Below are 12266 nucleotides of genomic sequence, written 5' to 3' on the forward strand. Positions count from 1 at the left end.
GATTAAGAGTAAATAAATTAATACAAGAAACTACAGCCGACAAGAAAAGTTGACTATAAATAATAATTAAAATCAATTGTGTTTTTAAGTTAATTTCCGAAATGATTAATTTAAAAGATCTCGAACAGATACAAATAAATATGGGTGTGTTTGGGTAATGTTTTCAAAAGCAGTTTTTGGATTTTTAAAAAATAAATAAAAGATCATCAATAGGTTTTTTTAGAACGATATTAAATTCTGATATAGTCTTGACCAACTGACATCTTCATTTCATCTTCTGTCGCTACCTTGCTCTTCTCTATGTATAATGGTTGAATCTGTGTTGGAACTATTATGGGTCATGATCAAATAGTGGGGCATGGTCAACCCTACCATCAATCCAAACACCATCGTTTTCTGCAATGGAACCTAGCCATTTTGAGATTTGGGTATTTCGTGTGTTATGGTTAGTTGCATTTCTATTGAGTGGTGGAAAATAGATGTTGTGGTTCTTCAAACTTGTACTATCAACTGAATAGATAAGAGCTTTAAAGTTATGGAATGCTAGTGCCTCTTTTATGCTATATGGTGGGGCTTTAAAATTGTTCTTAAAAACAATGTTACAAAACAACTTTTTTTTCTTCTAAAAATAGTTTGAATTATATATATAAAGAAAGCACAATCTTTCTCCTTTTTAACCACTATATTCTCTTTGTTTTTGTGTTTTTAGAATGTTACTACACACAGATTAAGAAAATTATTAATTCTCTTATATTTTAGAGAGAAATAAGAAAATGTGAATTTTTTTAATTATTTAGAATATTGAAGAAATAGAGAAGATAAAAAATAAAAATAAAAAACTGTAGATCTCATCCAAAAAGGTTTCTCATCACGAGAAATCCCAAGAAAACATTGGTCATCAACTAAAATAAAAGAATGTGACCTACAGCATTAGTCCACTGTACTACGTGGGACTGCATATCCCGCACAAGAATACTTAGATGGCCAACATTTATTATTCAATATAAATTTCTTACCTATATACTTACACTAGATTCAATATAAAATAGTATAAATATGAAACCTTTTTATTTATACTTTTTTCAATATGAAAGAAATTCATGCGAATATTACACGAGTAAAAACGTGAATATATTTTATTGGATAAGTAAAAGGTTAAATAAAATATTTGACTGAATTCAAGGTGTAGCCAAAATCAGGTCACGTTATTCGTTAAAAGTTTTCGTATTAATTAGTATTATTGTTTTTTCAGCTTCAAATGTTTATTTATTTATTTAACCATGTATTTTTTTATAAAAAAATAATTATGAGCTGAATAAAATTATTATAAACTATAAATTTTTTTATTCAAATATTTAACGTCCTTGCATTTCTATTACTCAGTTAAACTAAAACAAATATTATTTATTAAAGCCGCTCAAGTTGAAATCATTCACAGTATAATAGGATCGATTAATTCTCTCAACTACTTTTTTTTCATACACTATATTTGAATATGATGTTTTGTTTAAAGAGAATCAAGCATATAGCACGGTAAAAGCTATTTAAATTAGTAATTAATTGTAATTAATTTATTTAAAATAGAAAAAAGAGTATTAGTAATTTATTTTATAATTTTTGATTTACTACAAATCATCAATAAATAATTATTAGTGTTAACGATATTGAATAATACACTTTAAAATACCCATTCATTAAAAAAAAATGTTATATCGTGTATTATCCTATAGATTGGCAGTAATATTGTAAAAAAGGAAAAAACCTAGGACGAGCGACGAGGGAAATCAGACCTGAAATAGAGAACGAAATCTGAAATCTGACGGCGAAGTACGACAACACCTAGCAGTGGATGACCTACCCAATGACGCCACATGGCAAAATAGTAAAAGGAGGAGAAAGATTCTCTCACGAATGAAAAAGCAAAAGATAGAGAACAAAGAGGGTGAAAAGGAGGTTTGAGAATTGGTGAGTGAGTTGGGGTTGTTTTGTGGCATGCGAATTGCGACAAAATAAGCGTCAGAATGCAAAATAGTGTTTGGGGGGCCAAAAAGAAAATTCTGAGACGTTTCCCCGAAATTTCTCACATTCCGTACTTTTTCAACCTTTCCCGCTACTTTTCCCTTTTTCTCTTTCACCCTTTTTTTCGTCGCCACAGCACTGCTACTTGTTTGGCTGCTCAGAAAACGAACCAAAACCAGCGCTAACTACAGATTTTCTCTTTTTTAATTTTTTTAGGTTTTTGAGTCAAATTGAACCGTTGAACTTTACGTGACTGAGACAACCTGCTACTTTCGTTGTGTGCCGCCGTGGTGTTCTTTTCTTTCACTTTCTCGGCAACCAAACAGCGCGAATTTCAGCTTGGAATTGGAATAATGCACGGGAGGTATGCGGAGAGATCAGGCGGTGTGGCGAGAGAGAAGCGAAGTTTGGATTCGGCTTCCTCCGAAGAAGGACAACCTGATCGGAAGCGACCTGCTTTGGCTAGGTAATTATAGCGCGTTCTTCTTCCATTTTCAGATTCTGGTAGTTCATTGGATTCGGTTGTTCCTTCTTCGAACACTGTTACGAGTCTATGTCGTTGCTAGGTTTAATCTTACAATGTTTGCGTGGAATTCGGTTCGGAACAAGTGTGTTTGAATTCGTCACCTTATCCGATTTTAATTTCTAGCTTTTTTAAAGGGATAAAAATCACGGAAAAGCGTTGTTTTCCTACGAGTCTGAAACTCGTGTGAAAAAATGATTCTAACGAGCTAAGTGTGAAACCGACCGAGTTTGCGTTTTGGTATTGAGTAGAGTGTTCTGACTTTCTCATTATCAACTAATGAGTATCTACCTCGGAAAGAAATCCCTGTGGAAGAATACTTGGCTATCTTATTGTTATGCTTAAGAACTTATGTTTCGTCTGTTAAAGCATAACATGACCTCTCAAACTTGTTCATGAATGCATTTGTTGTTGATTTTTATATATAATTTGCAGCGTAATTGTTGAAGCCCTGAAGGTGGACAGTCTGCAGAAACTTTGTTCATCACTGGAGCCTATTCTACGCAGAGTTGTAAGAAAATTCAGTTCATTGTGGTATTAATTCTGAATATGATAATCTGATAATTTTATTTATTTATTTTTTAATTTAATTGTTGGATTATATTACCTGAATTTATCACTTGCATCTACCGTTCATCCCATCAGGCCCCAGAAACTGCAACCCTCAGCTGCAGGTCTGTAGCTAAAATTTATTGCAAATTTGGCTGGTAGGCCTTGTCTTAATCTGGGGCTCCCGTAGAATTGACTAGGAAATTAGTGCTCTCATATTCAAAACCGTATAAGGTAATGTTATCGTTTTGTTTTTTTCTTTGCTCATCTATGAGAGGAAACAGCCTCTTTGCTTGTGGGGACAAGGCTGCATATATCTGCCTTCCCAAACCCCTTTAGGTGGGAGCCTCGTCGTACACTAGGTCGCCCTTTGTTACTCATCTATCAGAAGCTTTCTGGAATAAGTTGTCCTGTAGTGTCTATATATCCAAGTCTTCTCATCACTCTTTTTTATAACAAACTGCAAGTATTTTTTATCCTAATTATAAAAAATAAATACCCATTTCTAAATACATTAATGGCTAATTTTTTTATATTTTTATGTATTTTTTTTATATACTTAATTATTATGAAAATTGTATTAAGAAGACGTTAGCTAATTCCTCGTATCAGTGAATATTTTAATCCATTTAATATATATGTCACAAATTTAACCATTTAATATTATAGATATTTTTTAATATAGTATACATTTATTACGTACAATTATTTTTTATTAATTTTGATAAATTAATTATTTGTTTCTCATAAAAATAAGTAGAATTTAAAACAGTTCTATAAAGTATAATGAAATGAATGCATGCCACTTTGTATGGATAATGTTTGCTGAAGGACGTGTCTTATTTCTTATTTTTCACGCTTCCCGCTGGACAGGTTAGTGAAGAAGTCGAGCGTGCCTTGGCAAAACTAGGCCCTTCCAAGCTGTCTGGCAGGTACTTCTTTTGTTCCCTCTGCTTGTTAAAGAAAATGTTATATATAAGATGAATGTGCACAATACATGGTTTTCCTGTTCTTTCGATGCTTACGCTTTCATGGCAAGATTATTTCCTGCAACAACTTGCTTTGCTAGAGGTGGGAATAATGGAATTAGACAGATGATCTAAGCTAATGGAAATCCTGTTATATTTTGAAGTAAAAAATTTAGTGACTCGTTTGTTCTGTGATTTGTGTTTTAATTTCAGGTTCAGCTTATACTATCGCCATGAGTTTGTAACATCTATAATTCGTTTCTCTAATAAAATTCAGGTCTTCTCCGAAGCGTATTGAAGGCCCTGATGGCAAAAATTTACAGTTGCACTTCAAGACCAGGCTGTCCCTTCCCCTCTTTACTGGGGGCAAAGTAGAGGGCGAGCAAGGGGCAGCCATACATATTGTTTTAATTGAAGCAAACACAGGCCATGTTGTCACATCAGGCCCAGAGTCATGTGCCAAACTAGACGTTATTGTGCTAGAGGGAGATTTCAATCATGAGGATGATGATAATTGGAGTGAAGATGAGTTTGATAGTCATATTGTGAAAGAGCGGGAAGGAAAAAGGCCTCTGCTAACCGGTGATCTGCAAATCACCCTGAAGGATGGTGTAGGAACACTTGGTGAGCTTACATTTACTGATAACTCTAGCTGGATAAGGAGTAGGAAGTTCAGATTGGGGCTGAAAGTTTCCTCAGGTTGTTGTGAGGGGATGCGTATTCGTGAAGCCAAATCAGAAGCTTTCACCGTTAAGGATCATCGTGGAGAATGTAAGTTCATTTCCCTATGTTTGCTATATTTTTCTTGAAAATTGTTGTAATGAAACTTCGATTGTATTATAGTATACAAGAAACACTACCCACCCGCCTTGAATGATGAGGTCTGGAGACTGGAGAAGATTGGCAAGGATGGGTCTTTTCACAAAAGGCTAAATAAAGCTGGAATATTTACTGTTGAAGACTTCCTTAGATTTGTGGTCAGAGACCCTCAGAGACTGCGGAATGTAAGAATCCAGACTTGTGTCCATTTAAGATGTTAATGTCAACTGATCAAATATTCAATTCTTTCGGTTCTGTATTTGACTTGATTTAAAATTATTTAATCTGTCAAAGCTATTCATAGGTGAACTGTCTTTCTTATTGTAGATTCTTGGGAGCGGCATGTCAAATAAGATGTGGGATATTCTTGTTGAGCATGCAAAGACTTGTATTCTCAGTGGAAAACTTTATGTATACTATCCTGATGATGCAAGAAATGTGGGTGTTGTTTTCAATAACATTTATGAATTGAGTGGTTTAATTGCCAACGATCAATATTACTCAGCTGATTCCCTCTCTGACAGCCAAAAGGTAAGTACAGCTGCAAGTAAAATTTTCCACTTATGTTTCAAGTCGGACCATACTGTTCTTCCATCATACGATTAACCTGATTTCTAATGACATAATGAAAGTTCTGTTTTTCCTTCCAACTTGGTTATTAGCACAAGCAATTCTTCGTGTTGAAACCGTCTGACTAAAATACTATACACATAATTGACTTCACAATGTTAATTTGACAATGTCCTGTGCTTTGGCTGCAATATTTTTGCTTAGTTTTGTTTTATTCATGGTCTTTCTTGTGGCATGAAAATTTTTGGAGTTTTAAACAATGTAATCAGGCATAGGGTATCTATAATTGTTATTCCTGGAACTTTGTGTGAAAAATCAGCTTGGCAGTCGGCTTAATACAACATGAATAGCACTTACCGTAGGCTAATGTGTTACCCAAGATACGGAAGGGAAAAAAATTTCTTCTATGAAAGAGAACATGGGAAATTAAAAAGATGTTGAAATTTCTTCAAAAACGTGGAGTAGAAAAAAGACGAATTTTCTGAAAAATGTCAATGGTTTCTGTTGTAGGTTTATGTAGACACGTTGGTGAAGAAGGCCTACGACAATTGGATGCATGTTATTGAGTATGATGGGAAGTCTCTGCTAAATTACAATCAAGATAAGCCTTTGGACACTGCTTATCCTCAGCCTGCAATGGGCTCCCATGAATATTCAAACTCACCTCAGCAGATTTCCATCTCAACTTTGCCACTTCCGGTACATGGTGGCCACCCTTCAATGGAGTCAGAAGTAACAGTTGGAGTTGGAGGTACATATTTCCTAGTAAAATATTTAGCAGCAAACTTTTGCTGGTGTTTTTGGTTTACTTTATTTTCTGAACCCACCCTTTTTTTTTATCTTTTCCTACTTTTTCTTTTCTGTATTATTTTTAATAATTATTTTCTTCCCTTTGTTCATAGTCATACACCTAGCACCCATAATATTTTGGATTCGGATTGTCTGCAGGCGGATTCGGATCCTCTCATGTTGTGGCGGGAACATGACCTTCATGTTAAAAGGATAAAATTTAATTCTACTCATCCAGAAACATTTATTTGTAACAGCAAAACATGAATAAAAACTTCATTTTATTCCATTCCATTAATAATACACAATTATTCACAATGAAATTTACCAAAAAAAAAATTCATCTTCTCTCTCATTTATTCCCGGATGATATTTGATATGAATGGAATGGAATAGAATGCCTCAACTTCTTTTATTTTTGACTTGTCTATGTATTGATGAATTTTTTTTTGGTAAATTTCATTGTGAATAATTGTGTATCATTAATGGAATGGAATAAAATGAAATTTTTATTCATGTTTTGCTGTTACAATTAAATGTTTTTAGATGAGTAAAATTAACTTTGATAATAAATTTTATAAAATTTTATCCTTTGATAACATGCTGTTAGTTTCTACATAATTTTTTTTTTTTACATAATTTGCTTAAGTCATTTTGAATTCGCTTAAGCCATTCAAAATTCGCTTAAGCGAATTTGAACATGAGGGTCATGTTCCCGCCACAACATGAGAGGATCTGAATCCGTCTGTAGGCTGCAGTTTTGCATTCACTTAAGCCAAATTTTGATAAAAAATGATTTTAACTTAAGTTAAAAAAAATTCGCTTAAGCCAAAAACATTTGCTTAAGCAAATTTAGAAAGAGTGACAAAAAACTCAAAAGAAAAAGAGAGAAAGAGAGGCTGATAGAGAGATGAGAGATGGGAACAAGAGAGAAGGAGAGAGGAAAAAGGCTAATAGATAAAAGAAAAAAGGGTTAGATGGGGAGAGAAGGAGAGAAGGATGAGTGGGGTGAAGGGGAGGGAAAGGAAGGAGAGCTAGATGAGGAGAGGGGGAAGAAAACTGGGTTGGCAAAGAAGAGATAGAGAAGAGAAAAAAAAAAAGGAACTGAATGAGAGGAAGAGAGGAAGAGGGTGGCTGAATTGGAAAGAAAAGAAAAGAGAAAGAGCCGAAGTAACGGAGAGAAGATTTGCTTAAGCAAAAAATTGTTCCTCCTCTCTCCTCATCTAGCTCTTCTCCTCTCCCCTTCATCTCCATTCATCCTCCTCCCCTTCTCTCTTCATCTAACCTTCTTTCCTTCCCTCTGTTAGCCTTCTTCCGTTCTCCCTCTCCCTCTTTCTTGTGCTCTTGCTTCCATATTTGATCTCCAATTTTTTTGTCACTTTTTCTAAGTTCGCTTAAGCGAATTTTTTTTAGCTTTAAGTTAAAATCATTTTTTATCAAAATTTATTTAAGTGAATGCAAAATTGCAACTTGTAATTCCTGCCAGAGCTGTAAGCGATCCAAATCCTAATATTTCTCTTCAAAGCCATACCTGTAAAAGTTGACCAATTTTATGTTGTTTTGTTGATATTTGCATTAGAATGGTTTAGTTTTAATTTAATTTTTTTATTTATAAAGGTGCAATAAATAAACATTAAACTATATAATAAAAATTAATTAAAAGTATTAAATATCTCAACCCTTGAGTCATAACCTAATTGATACTAGAACAGCTCATTCCAGATCCAGACAACTACACAATTCCATAATTTAAATCTTGTTTTAACTAATATTAACGAACCTAATAAAAAAATTAGTTTTTCATATTTTCGGTTTTAGGTTCTAGTTTTTCAATTTTCATTAAATTGAATTGTTTTATGAAAACACTTGCCTCAACTTTTCCTCTTCTTTGTTAGCAAAGGGTATTTAGTAGTAAGTGTCGTATTAAACCAGTGATGTTAGCATATTGGCGGACGCTATTCATGTGGCGAAAACTGTATATAAAGCGAAAATAGCATATTTGATAGTTTTGAAGTTGTTTTTGTCTCTTTATTTTAATAAAAAAAAAAACTGAATAGTCACTGTTTACTCACGTGACTATTTTTGAAGATGAACAGTCTCTCTTCCCTCTATTCACCTTCTTTATTTGAGCAGAACATGAGCACAGTATACGCACCCATTTCTTTCCTCCGTTAAACTCCTTTTTAGAAATATGAAAAATAGAGTACAACAGGCATTCATTTCTCATCACCTACGCAGTGCACCTCCTCCAGCCATCATCTCCAGCAACCACTGTTGCCTCCAGCCAGTCCCAACGAGCACGGTTGTCCCCGGCGAGTCATGTAGTTGCAGTTTTCTGCTTTTTTTTTTTTCATTTGTTTCTTTTCTTTATTCTCCTCTTTGATCTTTCTCAGTTTCACTTCCCTCTTTTTTTATCTTTTGTTTCTTTCGTCACCTGTATCATCCTTCGGACCCTCACTGTTTTTTTTTTTTTTTTAAATATTCATCTCTCATTTCCTCTTCTATTTCAAGATTATCCTCTTCATCTATGTTCTGTTCTATTTAACTTTTGACTTGAGTTAATCGTATGTCACCTCTTTAATATAGATTTTTTTAATTTTTATGTAGCTTATTTTATTCATATACTGTTTAATATTTTATATTTGACTGTATGACATTGCGATTTTATTTTTTTTTTATTTTTTTGCGATTTTCCGCAATCCGCTGTTGACAACACTCATGCGTGACATGATTTAGAATAATAAATTTTTACGGCACACATGGTAAAAATTTTAACTCGTGGGGTTGTAAGCAGAAGAGAATGACAGCATTACAGGAACAATGCAGATAAACTTAAAAAAAAATGGTGAGCCCGTGAGAAATTTTTTTGTTGCTGACTACACATGAATATCTGCAGGTTATCATGATGGGACAAGTACCAGATTCTCCATGCAACCACAGAATGCTAATCTTAACACATCCGTTCAGTTTGATGACAATACATTTCCTCTACAAAACCAATTAATGAGTGTTTCACACCAAGCTCAACTTCCAAGAAACGAAAATGGGCTGACTCTTGGTCCTCCACAATCAGTCACACATGGCTTCCAGACTGCCAGCATTTCAAATCCTACTTATAGAGGAGTTGAAGAGTTCTTCCCAGAGGAGGAGATTCGTATTAGAAGTCATGAGATGCTAGAAAATGAAGATATGCAACATCTGCTCCGTATTTTTAATATGGGAGGCCAAGCGCATCATTCCTTTAATACACACGAAGATGGGTTCCCTAGTTCATCTGCATACATGCCTCCAACCCCCATGAGCTACAATTTTGACGATGAGCCTAACCGCTCCTCAGGCAAAGCTGTTGTGGGGTGGCTCAAGCTTAAGGCAGCTTTAAGATGGGGTATTTTTATTCGGAAGAAAGCTGCTGAGAGACGGGCACAACTTGTTGAATTGGATGACTCGTAGCGATCGGGGAGGCATTACTCATCTGTGATGATCGGAACATTAATTTTTCTGGTTATAGCATCGAAGGCTTCTTTCCTGACATTCAGAATTGCTATCTGCTGAAATTCCATAGCATGAGCAAAGATATGAATTATGTGGTGCAGAATTAAAGATTTCACCGTGCGTTGATCGATAAACAACTGTGCGGAAACCTAGTTTTCCAGTCACCTTTCCTACCTGCAAGTTGTCAGGACGCAATCGTTTTCTTCTTTCTAAACTGAAGAGTCTATTGTTGCTTAAACTAGGGAAGGTCTTAGTGTGGAATCTCAAGAAACTAGGATATTTACTGCATTTACTGGGTTGTATTTAATTCTGTATAGTAAGCTTTCTGTTCATTCAACCAAACTGGTGTTACTTGTGTAGTTTCACGTTTCACTGGGACATTATAGTTTAAATCAATTTGAACTGCTATTTGCTTTTAGTCCTATTTGCTGCCTGTGTGCTTCATGATTTTTTCTCAGTACTTGTACTTGTCTGCATAATGACTGCACATAGTCCTGTGATCCTCACTAACAATTCAAAAAGATGCTGGATCTAACTTGACATGTAAATCAGGCTTTTTAATATTTTTTTAAAAATAATTTTTTAAAATAGGTATATTTTAAAACTAATTTCTTAATGCTTTTTATTGTCAACTTAGTAGCAGTATCGCACATACATAAATGATAATAAATTTTTATTATTATTTTAATAAAATATCGTTCCAATATTATCAATATTACGTTAAAAATTAACACTTGTCAAAATTGCATAAATATCGGACAAAATAAAACGATAATATATTTTTATTATTATTTTAATACATTATCGTCGTCTTATTCACATTTTTTTAATCAATTTTAATCTTATCATGACAAATTAACTGATATTCATTTTATTATTATTATTTTAAAATTTTATCACTTCAAAACTTTTAATACTCATATTTTTTATATGATTGATGTTCATGGTGTTTACAATCAGCTGCATCTATTGTCGTTACAAAATCACATGCCTAATTTGTGATTGCTCTAGCCTATTGGCTCTAATGACTAGTAAAGGGTGCGATTAAGTATAACTTCAATCACCATCCATTGGCTCTAATGACCAGTAAAGGGTGCATTCACAAGTTATTAACATGTGTCATATGTTTCAATTAATAGAAGTTATTTATGTAATCAGAACGAACATCTCCCCTTTGTACATTCCCGTTGAAAATAATGTAATTGTAGGAGAGCTTAATGCTTGCTATATCCGGTAGCTTACCTGTCGGCATAGAGGGCATTTTGCTTTAGGATCCGCAGCCTTAAGTCCATCAACAATAGTTACTATGCTGCTGAGCAAGCGCAGGTATAGCAGAATATGTGGCCGCAAGTCAGAGAAACTGGGTCAAATACTGTATCCTGTCATAGAATAGCCGGATGAAAATTATCAAGTAAATAAGTGAATGACCATATAGCTAACCATTAGAAAAGTTTATTAATACTGGGGAAACTAAGGTGATATTCTCAATGTGATTCAAAACCAAAAGTTTGGGGCAAAATGCTGGGAAAATATTGGACAATACGAGATGTGGATTCTGAAACCCATCGACAAATCTAAAATATTTTAACGGTTTTTCTAACGTGTCTAAGAACACAAAATAAAAACTTATATATAATATTTTTATTAAAAATTACAAGATCAAATGCACAATTAATATTAAATGACACCATTTTCAATAAAATCTTATTATTTATTGATTTCTTAACATGTGCCTTTGGTACTCGCTAGAAAAATTGATATTTGAAACCATATAAAAATAACATGGCCTATAAGTAAGCATAACTTTTGGTGGAACCATCAAGCTTGTTCAGTTTTAAATTCCAACGTAGATCCTTTAAATTGACTCGATTGTGCATGCATCAGAGCAGGGGTAATCTTCAAATTGACAACCTCAGCATATGTACAGTCCAACAGGCTAGAGGAATCACAAATTAGGCATGCGATTTTGTAACGACAATGGATGCAGTTCCTCGTTAACATCATGAACATCAATCACATAAAAAATATAAAAAATATGAGTATCGAAAATTTTGAAGCCATAGAATTTTAAAATAATAAAAAAAAATATCGATTAATTTGTGACGATAATATTAAAATTGATTAAAAAAATATGAGTATCGAACGATGATAATGTATTAAAATAATAATAAAAATATATTATCGTTTCATTTTATTCAATACTCATGCTATTTTGAAAGTGTCAATTTTTAGTATAGTATCGGTAATATTTGAACGATACTCTATTAAAATAATAATAAAAATTTACTATTATTTATGCATATACAATACTGTTATTGAGTTGACAAAAAAAAGCACCAGGGAATTAGTTTTAAAATATACCTATTTTAAGAAATTATTTTTAAAAAAAGCATTATTTAAATAAAAAAAGCCTGTAAATCAAGGCACATTAATAAATTATTACCATTTTGAATTGGAATTATGCAATTCCGGTTCACGAGAAAACTCTGCTTTTGGAATGTTAATGGTGGCAGCTAGCCGTTCTGCAGGCATGACTG

At 33.5% G+C, this 12266-nt stretch overlaps 1 protein-coding gene across 2 annotated transcripts; it reads left to right on the forward strand.

Annotated features, from left to right (window-relative positions):
* Positions 1 to 2191: 2191 nt before the first annotated feature.
* Positions 2192 to 10145, forward strand: LOC113857570 (calmodulin-binding protein 60 D-like). 2 transcript variants are annotated; one of them, XM_027489604.1, is made up of 8 exons: positions 2192 to 2485; positions 2978 to 3053; positions 3965 to 4023; positions 4337 to 4830; positions 4903 to 5063; positions 5206 to 5409; positions 5959 to 6199; positions 9134 to 10145. In XM_027489604.1, the coding sequence occupies exons 1-8, from the start codon at positions 2373 to 2375 to the stop codon at positions 9685 to 9687; spliced, it is 1902 nt and encodes a 633-aa protein (XP_027345405.1). In that variant the 5' UTR covers positions 2192 to 2372; the 3' UTR covers positions 9688 to 10145. The 2 variants fall into 2 exon arrangements, with proteins under 2 accessions (XP_027345405.1, XP_027345406.1); XM_027489605.1 differs by having other exon boundaries at positions 2236 to 2485; positions 5959 to 6193.
* Positions 10146 to 12266: the final 2121 nt, after the last annotated feature.

This window comes from Abrus precatorius, unplaced genomic scaffold, assembly GCF_003935025.1.
Source record: "Abrus precatorius isolate BTA unplaced genomic scaffold, Abrus_2018 Scaffold2, whole genome shotgun sequence".
NCBI lineage: Eukaryota > Viridiplantae > Streptophyta > Magnoliopsida > Fabales > Fabaceae > Abrus > Abrus precatorius.

Coding starts and splice junctions, on each gene's coding strand:
- LOC113857570 (XM_027489604.1), top strand. CDS start 2,373: ATGCACGGGAGGTATGCGGAGAGATCAGGCGGTGTGGCGAGAGAGAAG. Junction 2,486..2,977: donor AAGCGACCTGCTTTGGCTAG/GTAATTATAGCG, acceptor TATAATTTGCAG/CGTAATTGTTGAAGCCCTGA. Junction 6,200..9,133: donor AGTAACAGTTGGAGTTGGAG/GTACATATTTCC, acceptor GAATATCTGCAG/GTTATCATGATGGGACAAGT.